This window comes from Rissa tridactyla, chromosome Z, assembly GCF_028500815.1.
Source record: "Rissa tridactyla isolate bRisTri1 chromosome Z, bRisTri1.patW.cur.20221130, whole genome shotgun sequence".
NCBI classification, from domain to species: domain Eukaryota; kingdom Metazoa; phylum Chordata; class Aves; order Charadriiformes; family Laridae; genus Rissa; species Rissa tridactyla.
In genome coordinates, this window is record NC_071497.1 from 32704559 (window position 1) to 32726247 (window position 21689).

General features: G+C 46.1%; 1 protein-coding gene across 4 annotated transcripts in view; it reads left to right on the top strand.

The window, feature by feature from the left end:
- The window catches only part of ABCA1 (ATP binding cassette subfamily A member 1), a 100025-nt gene that overhangs the window by 50695 nt on the left and 27641 nt on the right, over window positions 1-21689 (top strand). For all 4 annotated transcript variants that reach the window (XM_054185632.1, XM_054185630.1, XM_054185633.1 and 1 more), the window contains 12 exons: window positions 290-481; window positions 7787-7873; window positions 12454-12694; window positions 13288-13427; window positions 14127-14243; window positions 16927-17115; window positions 17986-18191; window positions 18283-18459; window positions 19074-19296; window positions 19626-19847; window positions 20469-20673; window positions 21212-21325. In XM_054185632.1, coding sequence (XP_054041607.1) covers window positions 290-481; window positions 7787-7873; window positions 12454-12694; window positions 13288-13427; window positions 14127-14243; window positions 16927-17115; window positions 17986-18191; window positions 18283-18459; window positions 19074-19296; window positions 19626-19847; window positions 20469-20673; window positions 21212-21325 — 2113 coding nt within the window. The remainder of the gene's footprint in view (window positions 1-289; window positions 482-7786; window positions 7874-12453; window positions 12695-13287; window positions 13428-14126; window positions 14244-16926; window positions 17116-17985; window positions 18192-18282; window positions 18460-19073; window positions 19297-19625; window positions 19848-20468; window positions 20674-21211; window positions 21326-21689) is intronic.

Below are 21689 nucleotides of genomic sequence, written 5' to 3' on the forward strand. Positions count from 1 at the left end.
CGTACCCTTGGTTGGAGGAAATGGCTGCTGTGGAGGACAGGATCTCTGCTGCTCTGTGTGTCTTTGTGGAGAAGTGGAGAGACCTGCCTCCCCCATGTACTTAGCAGGGAAACATGTTTTTCTTGGAACTGAGTTGTGTGTGGCTCAGGGCTGCGCAACCTGTAGAGAAGAATGCCCTCTTACCTCTCTCTGGAAATGTAATGAATGGTTAGTTTTGTCTAGGTGAGAACCAATTTTTTGCTATGAATCTTACACAAAGGGAGACTTACATCTTTCCCTGCTTTTTCAGGTCATTGTGTCTGGTTACCGAATGCGACTGCGAGATCTCTGCAATAGCTCAACGCTGTCTGAATTTCTTACAATCCATAATCAGACGGCGGCCATGGACTCTGAAGTCTTTATTTGCACCTTGCCAAAGGAAAAACTCCATGCAGCTGAGCAAACCTTCCGTGCTAACCTGAATCCTTTGAAGCCTCTTCAGGTGAGTCCACTGGTCCCACCTGTGAGAGGTTATTGTTGACACAGTGACATTTTCCAGGGCTTTCAGTCTAGGAACTAATCCCTGCACTTCCAGAGTGAACTGTTCATTGGCAGTAAGAAAGAAGAAAGATGGTCTTTATCACTGGAGCATGAACAACGTTGCTTCTTCCTGCCATTCTTACCCTTCCTGTTGCACTGTGGTACTTGTGGAGCATGAATGTGTGTGGTCTGCAGTTCAATTTGTCAAGAGTAAAATATTTATGCTGCATAGTTACAAACAGGTTCTTGGTTGTCCCAGTGTTTTGGTCAGATGATGTGTCTTGGCTGGAATGAGCCCAGGTGTTAGACCAGCCTGTGCTGAGTGCTAAAACCATCACCCTCTGTCTTTACGATGGGGCTACCGAGTGCAGAAGTTTTCAGCCAGTGGCGAGCCACCACCTTTGAGCAGAATTTAATTTATATAAAGACGAGTCAAACTTTAAAGCCCTGTTTCAAAGGTTGATCAACCAGTTTTGGGGCAAAAATTCACTGAACATCAGGAAAATACATTATTTAGGGGGTGATTGGAAAGTGGAGCAGACGTAGCTGTTTATCTAGGAAACCCCAGTGATGCTTTGTTATAGGTCCTCAGTATTTGGTAAAATAAAAACGTTTGAGGAAGTTAGTGCTGCAAATATCAGTATAGAGAAGAAGGGACCACAGAACCCACTCTGCTACCCACTAAAACAAACACTCTATTGTTTGCTGTGGAAGAAATAAACGCTTGGTCTGTGCGAGTTTCCAGGTTGATGAGACTTTCAGGACTGAAAGTCATGTACCATTTGCTTGGTTTTGTCCCCAGCCAGAGAGGGTCATTATCGAGTACTGAAATCATATTACTCTTCTTCACAGTACATAGTGGTCAGTTACTTCTTTCCACAGCTCATCTTCTGTTTTCCATGTGTACTCCATCTACATTTTTTTCTTTCCTGCTGGAAGAGTGAGATAATCGTGACCATTAAAAGATGAGGTAATGACACTAAAATTGTCCCTATAAGACAGATGGGCTGTTGGAAGAGGTATGGCTGTGAGTGGTTTCTCATGTTGAATTAGATGTATATGTGTGCATTTACTTTAAATCATTCAGAGATGACTTTGGGGTCCGAAGGTGATGGAAATAGCCAGCTATAGTACAACTCAGTATTGGTCTTTGGGCCCTTTGCAGACTCAGTCTTTCTCATTTATGGAAGTCTCTACAACATAGCTGACAGAAGCAGGTACTGAGTTGTATCTGTGTAGTTACATCTGTATTGTTTGTTAGTGAAAGAAAGCAGTCATAAACCACTCTGTGCCACTTGGCAACAGCAAAGTTGATTAAGACATTATGTGCAATTTTGAAGGATTTCTGAGAAACTGGCTCATGATCTTGGCTTCAAAGGAAAAAAATCTTGAGTCTGGAAGCCAGCAGACCTAAACCTGCCGTGTGTTATACACTGTCTTGTAAAGGTCTGCAGTTTTCCTCAGAAAAATATCACAGCCTGCCCTCTAGTTTAGCTGCTGTAATGCATCAGTGAGGGAAATAAATACCAACTGGCTTCAATGTGGCCAGGCGAAATGAATAAATTAACTCTAGGATCACAACCAACACGTTTGAAACTTAGTGTCTTTAAAGACTAAGAAGTGCCTTGACCTGCAGTAACGTCTGTGAACAAAGAGGGAACTTTTTGTTCCTGAACAAAGGAGGCTTTTGACATAAAAGGCACTGTAGGTCAAATCTTGGACATGCACATTGAAGATAGCGTGCACCATATCTACTGTAGAGCCTGTAAACCAATGCCAACAATTTGCCCAGAGTTTTGTTTTTATTTATTTTTTTTGTTTAATCCCCTTGATGTACTTTACAGCATGGCATTTCAGTAAGTAAAAGTAAGGGCCAAATCAAATGCAGGTACAACAGGAATTCAGAGGCAGGTTTTTGGGTCATTTAATGGGACCTGGGCTCCACTGGTTGCAGAATTTCTGTGATTTATGGAGAGGCAGCATGTTAATATGATTAGGTCAATGCAATTGGGGTGAAAAGGACTTGCAGCTGTGTGCAGGAACTGTGCAAATTCAACACCAAGGGCTTGAATAGTAAAACTGGAGTTTTTGCCACTCAAGTATCTGGCCAGTAAAGTGGCTACAGTTTCTTGAACCATTTTAATCCAGAAAACTCAGGCCAGCATCCACCTGCTTGTTCCTGCCCCTCTACTTTGCCGTTTGTTTTTCCCTCTGCAAGACGATGCAGTAAATTACATCACAGAATTGACCGAGATTAAAAGCAATTGACCTGATTGTGCGTTTACACAAACGTTTGTGCTGAAGCACGAAGAAGGGGAGGGTGCAAGATGGAGAACCCTGTGGTCAGGGTGTGCGTGTGTGTGGGCTGAGATCCTGATATTAACACCTGCTTCTGCTGGCTTAAAGTGTGTGTGCCTTTGCAGCCTGAAGGGAAACTATAAGTGTTCTAGGTAACTCACAACAAAACAGTAGTTATTAGCAAATTATGTACAGAGTACATTTTTAAAAAGGAAACTGAAGTGTGCGCGTGGTTAAATGCTCTAAATGTCACAGCACTGTAAAGGAAGTTTATTTTAAAAAGAAAGGCAAAAAGTAAACTTTTCTTTACATACCTGCTCATCAGTTCTATCTAGAAGAGCTTGAAGGTTGCCCACAGTGTAATGGTACAGTTAAGACAAAGAAGGACTTCTAATTATAATTTTCTACTAGGATTTCTAGCTCTGCCACTGATCCTTTGTATGACTTCAATTTAGCCTGCTCTGTAGGATGAGAAAACAGAGCCAAGCACATAGAGGCATGGTAGGGACGTTAAAGTGTGTCTCCTTATTCTTTTTTATGTAAGAACCTATTCGGGGTGGGCTGTTCAGATCAAAACCCAGCAGAATATCTGGGAGTGATCAGAGGGTGCCAAGGCAGAGGATCAGATCTCCTTCTTGACCGAGTATTCACTCCACTAGAAGCAAAAAGTGCTTAAAAAAGTCAAATTCCCTTTTCCAGGACCCGTGTCTTCATCCATTCTGTGAAGCCATTTGGCCAACAATAAGTACTGTGGGGCACAGGACACCTTGTATAAGCCCCTTGTGGACGCATTTTTAGTTTTTGAGGTTTGCCTTGCACTGGGTATAGTCAGTGAGACTGTGAGGCAGGAGAAGGTAGTTTGAGGACAACAGTGAAACAGTATCTCTAATTGCATGCACACAAATTTCCTCTTTGTCTTTCTCCCTGTGCTAGGCCACCATTTGTCCCATGGAACAAATGTCTGTGAAGGGTTACAGGCAATCCTGGCAATGGCAGTAAGCCAGAGGTGTCTGACTGAACTGGTGTTGTGATGGGTGGTGGCTGTCTTGTATCATAAAAGTATCTGTGGTGCAGCTTTCCCTTTGCAAATCTCCCCCAGTTTGAAAATTAAATGACGAAGATTGAAAGTTAAATGACGAAGACAATTCAGATTGGTCTTGTGACATTTAATCTCTGCAGTGCTGCCTAAGAAGGGCTTTCCCACACTCACTTCCAGTGTTGTTGGTCTGTAATAGCCATAAATATGTTGTGACTTATGTACTACAATGGTCCTTGAAGGAGTGTGGGCGAGCACGTGAAAATCCAATTGTTTTTTTTTCCCTTCGTAATATGGGTGGTATTTTGTCATATGGTTAGCATGAACTAAGCATTGAATAATAAATGCATTCCACTTGACAAATGGCTTTAGAAAAGGTCTCTTAATGTAAATAAATGCTGCAACTGAACTTGTGGCTTTTCTTGCTCTTTTGGGAGTGTTTTCAGTCAAGCACAATGATACCGTGCTTTTAAGCAGCTGTACTTTGGGACTTCCACTCCCAGGAAACAAACGCAGAAGTTTAAAGCATGTGATTTTTCTGCAAAGTTCAGGGTAATATTTCTGCTAAGATCAGTATAAAGTTGTAGGAACTATTTCAAAGCAAACATGGCAGAGTGGTCTCTTTAAGCAGAAACAGTTAGCTGTGTGATGCAGACAGTGACTGAATTTTGCTATGACCTCCCAACACTTCAAACACGTGCATTCTCATGCATGTTGAAGAAACAGAGTTGTCCATCCCTTCTAGCAGAAGCTGACAGATGGACTTATTCACGGCTTGTCTTGACTGTGCAGTCAATTCCAGTCATCTCTATTAAGTCTATTTTGAGTCTTATAGCATGCACGTAAAAGCACACGGAGTCCACTCAGTGCAGTCTGTACCTCAAGAGTATTATGATGTTGGCTGCCCCAAAAGAGAAGCCTAGATGAAGGCATGACTTGGAAGCCGCTAACACAGTAATTGTACAGGGCAGCTCTGTTCAAAACCTGCTAGAACTTTGTCACTCCACAATATCCCTAGAAAAGGCAGGTGATGTTTTTGCATTTCCCTGGACATCTTCCCTGCACTTAGCATTTCCCTGGAAAATGAATCACAATGAGCCCTGCCCCGCTCCTCCCCCCACAATGTAGTTCAGACACCTGCTAAAGACACCCTTACAGTGGGGACCGATCTTACTGAAGCTGCCATGAATCTAGAGGGCTCTTATGAATGTAACAAACTACTTAATAAGCCACTGCAAAGAGTTTTTTTCCAGGGAAATTCATTATATGCTCACCTGCACAGAGAAGACTGGCCACTTGACTGTTTTTTGTCATTGTCTCTGGACATATAACTTGTCAGAGGCTCCCTGAGTGGTCTTTAGGGTGCAAAGGGTGGTGGTAAAGAAGCAAAATTCCCTCCATAGCAATGGCGTCATTGCAGGTTCTGGTGAGAAATGATCTTGGAGTGCTGTGAATCTGTTAGGGAGGAAAGATGAGGGTGGTAGGGTGTGAAATGATAGGTGTATTCCCCTCACAGTTCAGGGTAAGGTTTGCAAGCTCCTTGAATCACCTAGGACTTGTACGCTGCGTCAGACCACAGTCCTGTTCAGCTCCATGTCCCCCAAGTGCTAGTCAGCAATGGCCCATAATGGAGGCATGTGAAAGAATGCAGCCATAAGGCAAGTATACGGTAACATGTCCTCAGTGTAATGTCCTGCTTTTCAGTAGCTTGCAACTCAGACTTTCTCATCTAGTGCCGTGATCTTGGTGTTTCATAGCATTTGGTAAGCTTTTCTTCTTTAATGAATTCTTCTAAGCCTTTCTCAAATCCACGTTAACTTTTGGTACCTTCAGCATCACATAATACATACTGAATTTCTCCATTTTGACCAAGTTGTGCATGCAGTAGCTCCTTTGGTTTGTTTTAAACTGATCTTTTCACTGGAAGCTCTGTAGCTCTTTATGATGAGGTGCAGGGAGCAATCGTCCCCTGTTCCCATTATTCATCCCACTTGTAATTCTACAGAGCTCTCTCATAACCTCTATTTGTCATTACAGGTCCCATTGGAAGAACTGTTGTCTAGTGTTCTTCCTTCAGAAGCCATTCTTCTCTTGAATCGTACTTGAGGCCTTTTTCTTGTACTCTGTTCCTTCAGAGATGTAGGACCCAAAATTGCACGTAGTACTTGAGAACACTGGATTTATATTGGTCTTGATCTATCTTATCATTGTAATTCTAAGATATCTCTTTCTGAGTGGCAGTAGCTAATTCAGAGCCATTGAAGGTTATCTTAAGGTAGAACTGTCTGTTCCCTATGTGCTTTACTTTGCAGCACTGAATTGTTTCTGGCACTTTGTAACTGTGTCAGCATGAGGCCTTTCACTAATCCTTTGCAATTGGCTTTTGACTTTTCACTGGTCTGAACCAATTAGTATCATCAGAAAACTCTTCCTTATCCACCTTGTCCCTGAATTGCCTTTGAGTACAGTGAACAACACAAATCTGTAAAGCTTGGAGAGGTATATGGAGCTGAACACGTTCCATATGCTGTTATGCGTGAACCTAGGATTTTCTACCTCATCTTGTTGCTAAAGTGGTAGTGCAGCTATGTAGCTTTGATATTTGCTGATTATATTTCTTTAAATATGTCTTGGAGGTGGGGAGTATATGTGTGCCTGTGGCAAGTTTTAATTGCTTCTCTTGATGTGTTTTGATTTATCCAAACCTTAAGAACTGCGTTTAGTGGTGATGTGGACTCCATAGAGGTTAGAGGGAACCTCCCTGAATTTGCAACTGCCTTTGGAGCAGCCACTAACTGTGGACTCAGAAAAGTTAGCTGGGTCTTAAATGCCCCAGCAGATCAGTGGAACAGTGCCTGTTTACACCTACTGGCATTGACCAGGTCTTACCACCCTGCAGCAAATCACAAGAACAAGTGAAAGCCTCCAGACTTTGCTTCCAGAAATTACTCCATGAAAGATGTGAAAATTAAAAGCTTCACCCCAAAAGATGTGTGCTGAAATCAAGGGCCTTGGCTATTCCTCTGCGTGTCACAATGCTGTAACTTTAGCATGCTTTCAAATGCTGCAATGTGTAGTTGCTAACATGAAATCTTAAGAAATTATTTTAATCCTCATTCCCTTGAAAGAAGGGTTGTGTCCAGTGTTGCCCACGTGCACAGAAGGGAAAAACAATGCCACAAACCAAAACCCAGACCCACTAGTTACATGTAGAGCAGCTGGAAACAAGGAGTTGTCTTTGGTGCAACTCCCTGCTAAAGCAAATAGTTTTCTAAAAGCTTTGCCTTCCACTTCTGGAAACCTGTTAGTCTTTCTCCTGTGATGGGGGGGAGTGTCAGCTGTTTCATGGAAGCTGGTTGTTTTAAAATATGCCCTTGGTTTAAATAAAAAATGTCAAGGCCTAATGTGAGGACTTGATTGATGAAGATGATGTACACTGCAACAGGAGTTCTCTGAATCTGAGCTGGTATCTGTGGAGTCCCATTAAAAGCTTGTGTCTACCAACTGGTCTTCTCCTCCCTTATGTAGACTTTGCAACCCCTTCTTGGCACTGACTTGCAGGATTTCAAGTCTACCCACATGCTGTCCTGCAGACTCTGCTTGTATTGTGTGACCTGGAATGCAAGCCATCCTTTGCACTGGAAGTGTACGTGCATGCATTTAGCACTTCATTTGGGTGGTTCTGGTTACTTGCATCTGTGTACCTAAGCTGTGAGGAAGGAAAGGGGTGACCCCATTGCAATTGGGCAGTGCTGAAGCCCATGGTATTTTAAGCTCAAGGGTGCGCAGGAAGCCAGCTCTGTCTTCCCCATCAAGCACTTTGCCATGTGAACAGTCCTTACTACTCGTCTTCACAAGAATGTTTACAAGTTTAATTTCTTTGTTTGTGCCTTGCAGTAATTTCTAGTTTCCTTTTTTTTCCTGTTCTTGCAGAGACGATTTTCTTTCAATTCCTCCTTGCGGGATCTGTCCGAAACTGTGGAAACTTTGAAAGAGAGCATTGGGAATCTTGTTAAAGAGGTAAGGAGTGCCTTGATGTCAGGAGAATGCATCACCATGGTTGCTGCCTTAGCCTGCAGTTGAGTACAAGAAGCACGAGTCTGCTTGGTGCAACTCAAAGTCAGATCCTTGGCTTGTTTTGAAACTTCCCCCACGTCCTACAGCCCTTCCCCTGTGTCAGTAGTGGCAGCATGCACTCTTTAACCCCTTGGCACTTCACGTTACAAACACCATAGGAGTTTATCAGATGTGTGGCTAGACTGGATCCTCGTGGGAGGAACATGAATTCATATTCTGTGGGGTTTGCCTTCTCAGCAGTGGCACAACTGTTGGGCTTGCAATACGTAACACTGCCTAGCAGTGCCTTAAAAACTGCATATGGGGGCTTGCTTCCGTTCTAGTTTTACCACTCAGTTGCTAACCGCGTCAGGGTTGTTACTTGGTTGTATCTAGTAGTCTCTGGGTGTGGTGAGGCTATGTGGAAGAGATGTTGTGGCTGTCCTAATCTAAGTAGCTGTAGGTCCTAATCTGAGTAGCTGTAGGCTACCGTTTGCTCGTTTGCTCTTTGTCTAACTAGCTTTTGGGGGCAGAGATTGTTTTCCGGTCCTTGTGGGGGACTCAGTGCAATGGCATCACGACACTGGCTGAGAGAGGCTCTGGCAAAATATAAATAGCGATTTGCAGAGGCTGGGTGATATTGTAGAGACTGCAAGTATTTGTTTTTGCAGGTGAAACAATGGATTAAGAAAAAAACCCTGCGTGCCTAGGATGAGTCAAAAGTCCAAAACTGGGGAAGGGATTTTGAGCCAAAAACGTATCTTAGTTGCTTTTTGTCTGGCTCTGACTTTGAGGTACTGCTACTATGCAAAAACATGCTCTCCCTGCAGCAGAAATCACAACCATCTAAACTAAACAATGCCTCTGCCACCGCCGCCTCCTCCTCCCCTTTGCTAGTCTTCCGTCTTTGCATCAGCGCAAGAAGAGCTGAGCGCCGTGAACGGCAGTAACCTCTGAGAGCACGCACAAGAGCGGGTCACTTCGGGTTAGCGCAAGCTCCACTCCCACGGAGGGACGGCTGCCGGGAGCCAGCGCCGTGCCAGCCAACAATTCCTGGCGTGCCTTCCCTCCCCGAGTCCCATAACCTGCTGCCGGGTCCCATTTACAGTGAAATTAAGACGATTCCAGGATCAGCTTCAGTTAAAGACCGTGGCAGAGCTCTTGCTGCTAACAGGGAGGCTGCCCTTCAGAGTTTGATTACAGCTGTTTCCCGTTACGTCACTTAAGCTTGCCTTTTTTTTTTTCTTGTCTGGGATAAAAATAATTGAAACCATGTGATATTCAGTTTGCTGATGTGGCCGAAAATGTCCCAGGGTAATGTGCCTTTTGCTTGGCAGCTGTTTTGGGTAGGACTACCTTTTATTCTCCCCTATTGCTGTGCAAACAAAGGCAGCTTTTTCCTCTGCGTACAGCGTGAGCTGCTCCAGATGGCTTGACCGAAAGTTACTTCTTATTGTCTGGCAGGCTGATTTCTGTGTGAAAAGGAGGGACTTGCTGCCTCGTTTCGAAGGGCAGCAGCTTGAAGGGGTGGAGAGAACTATTGTTTGTGCCATGTCTAGGAGCCTTTCTAGCAAGGAATTTTAATTAGAGAATGGTCTGAACAAAATATTTGTCTTGGAGTACAGGGATTGATTGCATCTGTGTCCCTGGGCTCTTTAAATCAACCTAGGAGAGCAGATGAAACACCAAGAGCAAGGGCAACTCTTAAGAAACACTTAGAGAACCAGGTCTGGTGTTTGGAAGAAGAGACAGTTCAGTAACCCTTCGCATGTGAGATACTTGCTTCCAGTGGGGCGAGCAGAGCAGCTCTGCATGTCAGTTGTAAAGTTGCTGGTGCCAAAGATGAAACAAAGCTTCTTGCTCAAGCCTGTTTTAAAATTATGTGTAAAAATGTATTTGCTAATGCAATCCCTCTGGAAGGTGGTTAACACCTCATACAGTCATGGGAATTAGTTGCACATCCTAATTGTGTACCTTTGCTCATGGTAGGGAATTTGTGATACTTCAGCTAAAGCAGTTGACTTTTCGGTACCTTAGGTAAAACAGCTGATTTTTCCTCAGCAGAAGCTCCCCAAGGGAGGGGTCCCTTCGAATTGAACACTCAAACTGTCACACCTGAAATGCAGCCTTGGCATTTTGGGTGAGGAATCATCAAATCCAGACATCCACGTGAGCAGATCTAACAAACCAAATCTGCTGTGTGACCTTTTTTTTTTTTATTCATGTCCCATGATACTAGTGTCCTCTCGGTCACCCTGAACCTGTGGAGCCAGATTGAGTGGCACTGGGGTACAGACAAAGGCAGCAGTGACTAGTGAGGAAATGAAAGTACACTTGAAGCAGTCACTCTGGACACATGTACCGAATCCCCAGGCTTTAGCTGTTCTCACAGCTGTCTTCCATCATATCAATGTGTCGTGTGTTTTCAGGCAGCTAAAAATAGAGGCTCCTTGTGTATGTGACACACATAGTAGCTGTTGTTTAGCATCAAGAATTTTTGTCCAGATGTTAGTACATCTAAAGCACGCACGGTGCTACAGATGAACACAAAGGGTTGGGTTTGCCTCCCAGTGTAAGGCCAGAGATTCTGGGTGTGCTTTCCTTGGGTGAATTTGGACTGAATTGTTCCAGCACACCATCTTGCTTTCTGCATTGTTGATGGTTGGCTTTGCCAGCTGTCCTAGACTTTGATTGTCTGCATTTTATTTAAACAAAGGTGACAAAATCAATACACGGTAAGCAAAACTGGCAGATGGTCTTTGACGGACTCTGTTATTGTCTCTGAAAACAGGGCAGTTAGGCCACAGCATCTAAAGTTGTTTCTGAGATGCAGCTGATGAGCAGTTACAAATAGGTGTCTCACAGCTCTGTGTGCCCTTATTAGTGCATGTTGCTGTTCTGGGCAGCACAGCAAAACCATCCAAGTTAACGTCACCTTATATTTCAGTAGCAGTCAAGAAATCGGATCAAATGCTAAAAAAGATTTAAAAAGGGATGGAGAACCAGCTGTAAGATGTTACCATGACACTATATAAAACCGTAGATTGCCCTCCTCTTTGATACAGAATACAGATCTAGGCCCTTTCTCTGCACAAAAAGGGATAGCAGAATGGGAAAAAGCTCAGAGAAGGGCAGTTGGGACATTGGGAAGTGGAATGACTTTCTCACAAGGAACAAGGGAGTAGGCTGGGACATGGCAGCTTGGAAAAGAAATGGTTGGGGATACGGTAGAGGTCTATAGAGTTGAGTGCCCCCCCCAAAAAGAGATAGGAAATGAATGTTCACTGTCTCTTTCAGTACAAAAAACATGGCACCAAATGGAGCTAACCATAGCCAAGTTAAGGAGAAGCGAGAGGAGGCTGGATGTTAAATACTTGTGGATGTTCAAAACTCCAGGAGTTTACTGTGGAAGAAATTCATTGAGGGTTAGGAAACAGAGGTTCCCTGAGCTGAAAATAAATGGAAGCTGGAAGGTTACCTGTGGGAAGTACCCTACATTCTTGCCCTTGCCTTATTTTTTGCAAACATCCACTTATTGTCACCATCACAGAGGTTACTGAGATAACAGACTTCTAGGTTGCATGGACACACCTCTGCTGATGTTCTTACATCTCCAGACGGGGAGTCCGAGCGCAATGCTTGAGTGTAGTGTGAAACCAGTGCTTGCGGAGGTGCGTTGCTTTTTCTGTTGTGGTGAGCTTGGTCGTGCCTCTTGACTACGGCGACATTAATGCAGTGGGTGTCTCGGGCTGAGTGCCTGGTACTTTTGTTCATGACATATTGCAGGTAGATGCTTGTGCTAGGTACCAATCCTCCTGGCCAGTTCTGCATTGTCACCTTGGGCCTGGTGTCAGGCTTGCTGGGCAGGAGAAGGCTCCTTGATGTGGCTGGCTACGTGCACAGCTTGTGCTGCTCAGGCTACAGCTGGGCTTGTTTCAAGGGTTTTCTGGGAATGCTGTTGACAACAGGGCAGTGAGGTGCTGGGGCAGGGACAAGCAATATGTACCTAGGAGGTCAAACAGCCTGCCTGCTGTAAATCAGTGGAGGCTTGCTGACCTTGGTAGAATTGTGCCAGGTGATACTGCCGGGGCCTTCAGTTCATACGGTCTGTATCCCATGAGCTGCACTCACTTTATGTTGTTCCTTACTCCCTCTTCTGACTCAGTGCACCCACCCTACCCGGCATGAGGGGGCTACACTGGAATGTGAGCTGTGGTGCAACCGGGAGGACAAGCAGTGTACCTTCCATGTGAGAGGGCAAGGAGGGCAGGAACCACCTACAGCACTGGAGGAGAAAACTTAAGAGTAAAGAGCTTGGCAAGGGCACATTCCTTGTGCGTACGCATAAGAGACTTCTTTCTACGTTGTCCCACTGTCATGGGAGTAAATATGCTTTCCCTGGTCTTCACTGCTGATGTTGTGTTCAAGGGGATTCTCATCTGTTCAAAAAGAGATGTGTCATTTGAAGGAAAGTGGCAAGATCTTCTTTCACTAATCCTGTTCCTATCCCTGCTTCCACTCTCTTCTCCTACCTCCCCTTCCAGTTGCTAAGCATGAAGAGCTGGAGCGACATGAGGCAAGAGGTGATGTTCCTGAACAACGTGAATGCCTCAAACTCCTCTACACAGATCTACCAGGCTGTGTCGCGCATTGTGTGTGGCCATCCTGAAGGTGGAGGACTCAAAATTAAATCCCTCAACTGGTATGAGGATAACAATTACAAAGCACTGTTTGGAGGCAACAGCACTGAAGACGATGTAACTAACTTCTATGATAACTCCACAAGTAAGTGTAACCGTAGCGTGGCCTAAGTCCCATCTACTTGATGGTTGTCATCGCTAGTGTTTCGCAAACTTCCACAGATGAAACCAGGTGGTCCTAAGGGAGAGCATACCTTCCGCTGTTTCAGAAAGGTATGTACATGCCACCTCCTGCCCAGGCCCTTAAGGCCAGTGAGGATATCACTGTGCAAGGGATTGGAAGGGCCTTGTGTAGAGTCCACAGAAGTCTGTGCAGTGGACCCTCCTTCACGGGGAGAGGGAGCACAGTCATGTGCAGCCTTTGGAAATCTGGGCTTTTCTGGACAAACTTTGCTCACGCCATGCAGCGGGGTTGTGGGAGCAGTACAGGACTAGCAGTGTGGCTCTGAGAGGAAGCTGGAGGCTACCTGGGTGCTCCATGCTTGCTGGGGAGACTGTGGAGGCTTGGACTGAAGGGGGCTTTTTGTGGAGCTTTGCAGTAGAGAAGGGGTTTTCTTGTCTGACAAATGCTGTGCTTTCAGCTGTGATTGTCCTTTAAAGCCCACACAAGTTGGGCATATGCCTTCTGCAGTTGTCACTGTGCTGTTCAGCCACTCACCCTTGTCCTCTCCTCCTCAGCACCCTACTGCAATGAGCTGATGAAGAACCTGGAATCCAGCCCGCTTTCCAGGATTATCTGGAGGGCTTTGAAACCGTTGCTGATTGGGAAGATCTTGTACACTCCAGACACACCAGCTGTAAGGAAGGTCATGACTGAGGTAACTCTAGCCCTATCCTCTGATATGTAGGATGAGGTATGTCCTCTGGCTGGGCAGCTTAGCTGCTCTGTGTTAAATTGGGCCCAAACACAAGCCTAGAAAGGACTGTCTGCAAAGCACAGCCTCCCTAGTCTCTCACCTCCCATGCCTTTGCTGTTGAAGGCTCAAGGAGAAAAGGCCAGGCTGAACTCTTTTTCTAGACTTGGCTGGAAGTGGCACCTGGTGGTGCCTTTTGATTATCCACAGGCTTTGCATCTCTGATGTGGGATATGGGAGTGGGGAAGACCTTGATAAGCCTTCAGGTGTCCTTCCTCTTCTCCACTGCAAGCTGGTCAATGGATTCTTAATCATTTCCGATTGTGGTTTACCTAATGTGCTCTCTAATTCCCCAAGCTCCCTCAGCAAGACTCTTCCAGCACGTGGGGAGGGGCTGCCTCTGTGTGCCCTTCATCTCCAAGGCAGAGTCATTCGCCGCCCAGCCTTGAAAGGCAGCGCTCAGCCACAGGCATCCACAATCCCTGTTGTTCTTCTTCTCCAAGTGCACTTGATTTTCCCTACTCTGGTCCTTGCAGAAGCTGAGCTGCTGTTTGAATATAAGCAACACTCAGTACTTCACTTGACAGGTCAATGCACCCTCTTAGCATGCAGTGGATCGCTGCCAGTTTTTGGAAATAACCTTCCTCTCCTCTTTGCCGACAGGTGAACAGGACGTTCCAGGAGCTGGGTGTGTTTCGTGACCTCGGGGGGATGTGGGAGGAGATAAGCCCGAAGATTTGGACGTTTATGGAAAGTAGTCAGGAAATGGATCTCATTCGGGTCAGTATGCTGTCCTTGCCAGAGCGACCACAGTTGTCTTCTGCAATAAGTGATGAAATATTTATTTTAGATGGTGCTTCAGTGCTGAGCTGGGCAGCTAAATAGAATGGATGAGACCCACTCTTGAAAACATGTGATTGTTCCGATCTTGCATTAAACTTGGCATCACCTCCTTCATGTAACAACCTGCTGCAAACAGGAGCAATGCATGTTTAACACTAGTTTTTAATCTGCCCCTGTGGGCAAATGGGCTGTTTCTTCCACAGTGTTGCCCTAATGCGGTATGAATATCTGGCTTGGGTTTTTTTTGTAAACTGGGGGCCTGCGGGGTTGCTGACATGTTCAGCTCCCTGTGTTGTGCACTTTTTCACAACAGTGCTCTCGTGATAGCAGCAAAATGAGTGGTCATATGTCTAGATCAGATCCTGGAAGGTGTAAGGTGGCATTGGGCCCCATTGGGTACAGTAGGAATTGAGTGGTTATCATGCTAGAGCTGAACCTAGATGCCTGGCAGTAATCTGGCACAAATCTTGTTTAAAAAAAAAAACAAACCAAAACCAACCAAACAAAAAAAACCCCAATTAAAAAACCCAGCCAAACAAAAAAAACCCACCCCAAAACAACACAAGTTAATTTGGAGTTGGATGGTGTGCTTAATTTAGTAATACCTGGGAGAAAAGCAAACATCACTCTGTGGCTGATTGCTTCATAATGTACCATGAAGAAGGGGCTCGGAGTCTTGTTTGGATTTGACATGCTTTCTGCTAGCCTGTTGGCTCCATGGAGCTTTGTGCCAGCTGTTAGACCTGCATTGCTGGGGCATCATCTGCTTAAGTGGCTGTCCTGGTTTGAGGCTTAGTTCACTGTTACTTCCCTCAGGTGCAGTTCTGAGGGGTGGGTCTCTGCATCCCATGCTGATGCCTTTGGCAGCACAGTGATGTAAAACTGGGATCACGCAACAGAGAAACAGTTGTAGAGTAGTTTTTCCTGTTGTGTCTGCAAGGCAGCAGGTTGGGTGTCATAGTGCAGACCTTCCCAGGTCTTTTAAGCCTTGAAGTTCCTTCCTTGTTTACCCCAATGTAATGCTGTGCTGTATAGTCTCTGACCTGCTCTGTTGTCAACATGACATACTAGAGGGTCAGAGACATCATTTTCATCACTCCTGTGCCTCTGTTGGCTTTGTGAGTTAATTCTGTAGATGTTGGCATCAGGGAGGTGAGAATCAGGGCCACCAACTCTAAACTGAACCATTCGCAGAGAGTGCAGACAGAAAGTCAAGGTTTGGATATTGGCTTGTTGTTGTGTCCTTTGAAAACTAAATGTTGCTGCATTATTTTTTTTTTTAGTTTTTTTTTTTTTTAAATGAGCACTGGGCTTTTCTGGTTTTGTATTTTATGCTTCTTGTTAACCCTGATGACTAGGGTGGTTAGTTCTCTTCCTCTCTATGAAGGAGAGGAAAGTGCTTTGCTTGCCTATCTTGGCATTTCCAGCTTGATGGTAATGCAGCTGCTACCTTCATGGAGGGACAACATGTGGCCCTGGAGTTACAGAGCTTTAGTGTTGCTGCTTAATGTGATGAGGCTGAGCCCCTTCCCTGCAAGCATGGCACCCTTCCTGCTGGGGATGGTGGTACCAACCACCAACTCCACCAACCACCAACTTCCAACCTTGGAAGACCAAACGCAAGGAGAGCGCACTGTAGATGATCCCCGTTTGCTTGGATTTCCTTTTTGCGTGTTCTCCTTTACCAGCTTGGCCTATTCTGTTTTCCCAGTTCATGATGCTGTTTTTGTAACTGTGTGACCCTTACTTTATGGTTTGCTGGTAACAGCAGAGCGTGGGGAAGCTCCTCACCTCTCCGCTTCATTCTGCGTTCTGGCAGAAAGTCCATTTCCTGTTTTTATTGGTCAGGATTTTTACAGTTTTCTCTCATGTGTAGGCTTTTTTTTTTTCTCCTCTACTTCAGTTCAACTGTTTCCTTTACAATTAACGCACCTCTCCTGCCTGCCTTTATGTTTTCTGCCCAGAGGACTGGTTTCTGCTTCAATGCCAGGTCCTTCTACCTGGACTGCGCGTGTGTGGGTTGTTGTGCATACACATAGTGGGGCAATAGCGTGTCCTCAGAAATCTAGCAGTTAAAACAGGTGAAGAAAGCACTGTTCCAGATAGGAGAACAGAGAGGCAGGACATCATGGCTGTACAGGGCTGCTTCAGCCATCCCTGATGGCACAATAGCAAAATATATAAGAAAAGCCACCTGGCCTCTAGCGCTGGTATTTCTGCTCAGCACTGTGACGGTTCGGTCTCCAGCCATTCTACAGCCCCTCTCCATGCCAGCTGGGAGCGGAGGTTTGTTCGGGAGAGGTGGGTCTGCGAGGCGCAGAGCTATGCGTGGCTCTCTGCTGCCCTCTCCATGGGAGAAGGGTGGCAGGACATGGTGGCAGCCAGCCAGCCTGCAAAGATAACACCGATGGTGTATCTGAACTGAGGGAGGCACATCCTTTGCAATGGGAGGGTCAGAGGAAGGCACCCGCCATGCTGATCTTCTCAGTATGGCAGAGGCGTCTCCAAAAAACTTTTAAAAAAGGCTTTTTCCCCAGTATTGCTTGCTTTCGTGGTGAGACAGGAGATCTAATATTGATTCTCAACAACTATTTCTCCTTTGAAAATAAAATACCTGCAGACGCTGCTGAAAGGCAAGGCTCTATGGGACCTGCACTTGCCATCTTCCAACTGGACAGTGGAGGATGTTGCCCGTTTCCTGTCAAACCACCAGGAGGACTTTGAGACAGCAAACGGCTCAGTGTATACCTGGGTGGATGCCTTCAATGAGACAGACCGGGCTATCCAGACCATCTCCCGCTTCATGGAGGTGAGATCCTGCTAGTGTGGGCACGGAGCTGGGGGAGGGCAGCAGCTTGGTCTCCACTCATGTGGTGGGGTGTTCCTGGAAAGGGAAGATAGATGTTCTATCAGTCTATTTTCTGTAAACAACCAGGCTTTAGTAGGGCTGAGTGCACTGCATCTTAGAAAATATCATTTATTCAGGTGCCTAAATATAGATGTAAGAACCTAACTGTAGGCCTTGTTCTTGTAGCTCTCACTTTGGCCATTGCATGTGGTTTCCCACCCTGCTGTTACTGGGGGACTCAGAGCTGCTGCTTGCTTCGGCAGTGTGACAGCTCATATTTCGATCTGGGGTTTTAGCTGGGGACTGCAGTGAAGCTAGCAGCTGCTTTAAGCTGAGGAAGACATAGGAAGTAATGAAATTGGTTCTACTTGTTACTTGGTCATCTTGGCAGATGAGTGAAAACAGAAACGGGCCTTGGCCTGTCAGGGGCTTAGCCCAAAGGCTTCGGGTCTCTACACTGATTTTTAAAGCTTTGAATCAGACATAGTTTATTTATAACAGAGGAAATAAGACTGTCTATGGAAATGGATACCTGGATGAGATCCTGTAGCTAGAACTGCAATGCTACCTAAGCTCTTGTGCAGAAAATGCTTTTGCTGGTGTATTTCTCAGTGATATGTTTGACTGGCAGGTCAAAGCAGGAAAAAACGACATCTCTAGCAACTTGCTGGGCTACCATGAGTCATTGCAAAGCATCCAGTGCTGTCGTGTTTTCTTGGGCTTGGCATTACCATTGCAGAGTTCTCCTTTTTTTTCCCTCCCAAATGTTACAAAGTACATTCTGGTTTGGTAACTTACCACATAAACACTTTGAAATCTGCCCTTGCCTAGTGTGTCAACTTGGATAAACTGGAGCCTGTGGCCACAGAAGTTCGGCTTATAAACAAGTCCTTGGAGCTTCTGGATGAAAGGAGGTTCTGGGCTGGCATAGTCTTCACTGAAATAGCTCCTAACAGTGTAGAGCTCCCTCAACATGTGAAATACAAGATACGCATGGACATTGATAATGTGGAAAGGACAAACAAGATCAAGGACGGGTGAGTCCTGACATCTGCCTTAGAAACAATTTGTTATGCGGGATGTGGTGATGAGAATTGCTAATGGAAAGGTCTTGCCCCCTCGGTGCAGGTACTGGGATCCTGGTCCCCGTGCTGACCCCTTTGAGGACATGCGCTATGTTTGGGGAGGCTTTGCCTACCTGCAGGATGTGGTGGAACAGGCCATCATCAGGGTGCAGACAGGCTCAGAGAAGAAGACAGGAGTTTATGTGCAGCAGATGCCCTACCCATGTTATGTGGATGACATGTATGTATGCAGGCTGCTTCAAAAGCTCCTGGGATGATTGTGGTGTGGGAGGCATGGGCTTTTGTCACTCCTCAGGCATGGTTTATGTCCCTCCTATCAGTGGGGGAGCAATTTCCTTAGTATTCTAATCCCTGGAATTAGGGCACCTGCATGGAGGATTTGGAATATGTAATGACTTGCATAGTCCTTCCCAGGAGAAGGAATGTCTGTACAGGACGTTCGCATACAGAGTACATTCCTGACATGTGACCATATCCCCAAACCTGATACAGGCAAAAATAGCACTGGGAAAAAAAGCAGAGACCTAGGCAGAGGAGAGTGGAAAGAGGACAGTTGAGAGCAGTCACCAGGAGAGACAGGTCTTGCACCCACTCTTCCACTGAGGGACAGTTGCAACTCCATTCCCATTCCGAACTGGTGATGTGCTCTAGACCCATCAGCCTCACCTCATGGTGAGACACCTCATGGTGATCCTGTGTCATGCTCAGCACATTGACTGCTTTGTGCAGTGTAGCCTTAGCTGTTGCCATGCTCCGCTAGTCCTGGAGTGGTGCCTGAAGTTGCAGTCGTTTTTCTAACTCTCTTCTCCTGGCCACTTTCCTTCCTTCTGTCAGATTTCTGCGTGTCATGAGTCGCTCCATGCCTCTCTTCATGACTCTAGCCTGGATCTACTCTGTGGCTGTGATAATTAAGGGCATTGTGTATGAGAAGGAAGCCCGGCTGAAGGAGACGATGAGGATTATGGGACTTGACAATGGCATCCTTTGGCTAAGCTGGTTCATTAGCAGCCTCATCCCTCTCCTGATGAGTGCAGGTCTGCTGGTGCTGATCCTTAAGGTGAGTTGACTGGTTTGGTCTCTGGCAGCAGAATGTAGAGCCTTGAGAGCCTGCTAAGCAGTGGTCTGCACTGGCACACTGGGGAGGAGTTGGTAAATGGTTTGGCCAGCAACTTTTTGGGAACAGGATTTTGGAACAAAATGGGGCTGAGTGACTGAAAACAGCAAGAGGGGTTGTAGTAGATTCATCACTTTTGAAAAGGTACCTCTGGTACTGCCCTACTTCTGGGAAGGCTGTTGAGTAAAGTGCACCTCCACAGACCCGCTTGTACTGGAGCCATCTTGGAGAGCCCTTTTAAAGCCTGATGTACGTGTTTTTTCTCTTGCCAGATGGGAAATCTGCTGCCTTACAGTGACCCTAGTGTGGTGTTTGTTTTCCTGTCGATCTTTGGTGTTGTGACCATACTCCAGTGCTTCCTCATCAGCACTGTGTTCTCCAGAGCCAACCTGGCAGCTGCCTGTGGGGGCATTGTCTATTTCACGCTGTACCTGCCTTATGTGCTGTGTGTTGCCTGGCAGGACTATGTCAGCTTCTCACTCAAGATTTTTGCGGTGAGTCTTGAGGAAACTGTCTTGGGTACTGGGCCTCCACCAGTGTGGCACTGGGCAGCTCTCTAGCTTGACACTGACAAGAAGCGGGGGGAGGTGGCAATGGGAGGTTAATTTTCCAGTTTAAAGAGGCCATCAAGGCTGGGCTTGGTGAAGAGGCTTGACTGAGCCTGTTAGGAGCTGCTGGGAGGGTTTTGTTGGCTTTGGTAGAAATAATTCACCGAGACTAAGCCGCCTTGATCTCTGTATGCTGTGATGCTGTACCACCAGCTATGCAGGCTGAAGGGACCAGCTGCCCTTCCTCTGCACAGCACTTCTTACTTGTTTGGAGAAGGGTGGCTGTTAGTGATCTCCTCCCTCACATAAAAGTCCAAAGAGCAAGGGAAAGAAAATAGGGAAACAAACACTTCTGGGTGGTGGTCTAGCAGAGACTTCAGGCCTTGCTTGCTGGCACCAGCACTGAGGCTGCCACTCCCTCTCTGCAAATAAGGTCATGCTCCTTGGACCTTTGCCTTTTCCTATAAGGCTTCTGGGCCATGCCCATAGCCTTATGCTAGAGCTGAGCTACCCAGGTGGAGAGTAGTTGTGAAAAACTGAATGCATGTTCATGCCTCCCGTTCGCAGAGCCTGCTGTCTCCGGTAGCCTTTGGCTTTGGTTGTGAGTACTTCGCACTGTTTGAAGAGCAGGGAGTTGGTGTTCAGTGGGACAACTTCTTTGAGAGCCCATTGGAAGAAGATGGCTTTAGCATCACCACATCTGCTGTCATGATGTTGTTTGACACCTTCCTATATGGGGTCATGACCTGGTACATTGAGTCTGTCTTCCCAGGTGAGGTCTGCTTCTGCTTCACGCTTTTAAATAGATCCTTTCACCCTCCTCATTTACCAAAGTGCAAATTGGGCCCATTTTTGAGCAGAGCTGTAGAAAGGTCATGGAGGAAAAACGACAGACCAGCACCACAGTAAAGCTGTTGCTGCTAATAGCAGTGACTTGCCCAGCACAGAGGCTGTGCCCCATTGTGGCAGTGGCTGAGCTGCTCCCAGAAGCTTTGCTGCACTTCAGCTGTTCCTTTCTCTGAGCTGCTAAGTCCACAGATCCTGCTGCAGAGGAGGAGTTGGGAGTATCAGCACCACATGTGGCACCTTAGCACCTTCCAGCACAGGGCTTTTAACCCTGAAGTGAAGTCTGGGGAAAGAGATGTGTCTTAGCATCTAAGTCTGGCAGTCTCTTCATCAGGAAAGGTTTCTTCTTAGTCCTGCCAAACCTAGAGGCTAACCGGGGGTAAAGTACTTCCCTTCTTGTCCTGAAAAGTAATACAAGAAAAGGGACGGATATAGTCAGGCTTATGTAATGCTTTTCTCTTCAGGTCAGTACGGGATTCCCAGGCCCTGGTACTTTCCTTTCACAAAGTCCTATTGGTTTGGCGAAGAACCACAGGAGAGGCAGCACCCTCATGCTGACCAGAAAGGGTCTTCAGAAGGTAAGTGCTGGACACAGAGCCTTTCTGCAGTGAAGCATTATGGTCTGCCTCTTTGAAAGGAGAGTCCAAAGACAGCAGGACTGGCATGGCTAAGATGAAATTCGTCATTCCTTTGTTATCGCAGTTTGGGTATGCTTATCAGGTGGGTGTATCCAGATAAACCCAAGGTGCTTTGCCCACTTGAGAGCAGATGGGTACTCCAGCCTCATGGAGTTGAGAATTCCTCCCATGAACCCAGTAGAGACAAAAGAGCTGAAGGACAACTTCTGTGGAAGGTTCCTGTCCCTCAGGAAGAAATGTGGTCACATCTTCATATAGCTCATTTCTCGTTGGATCTCCACAGACTTGGGGGAATGTGATATTT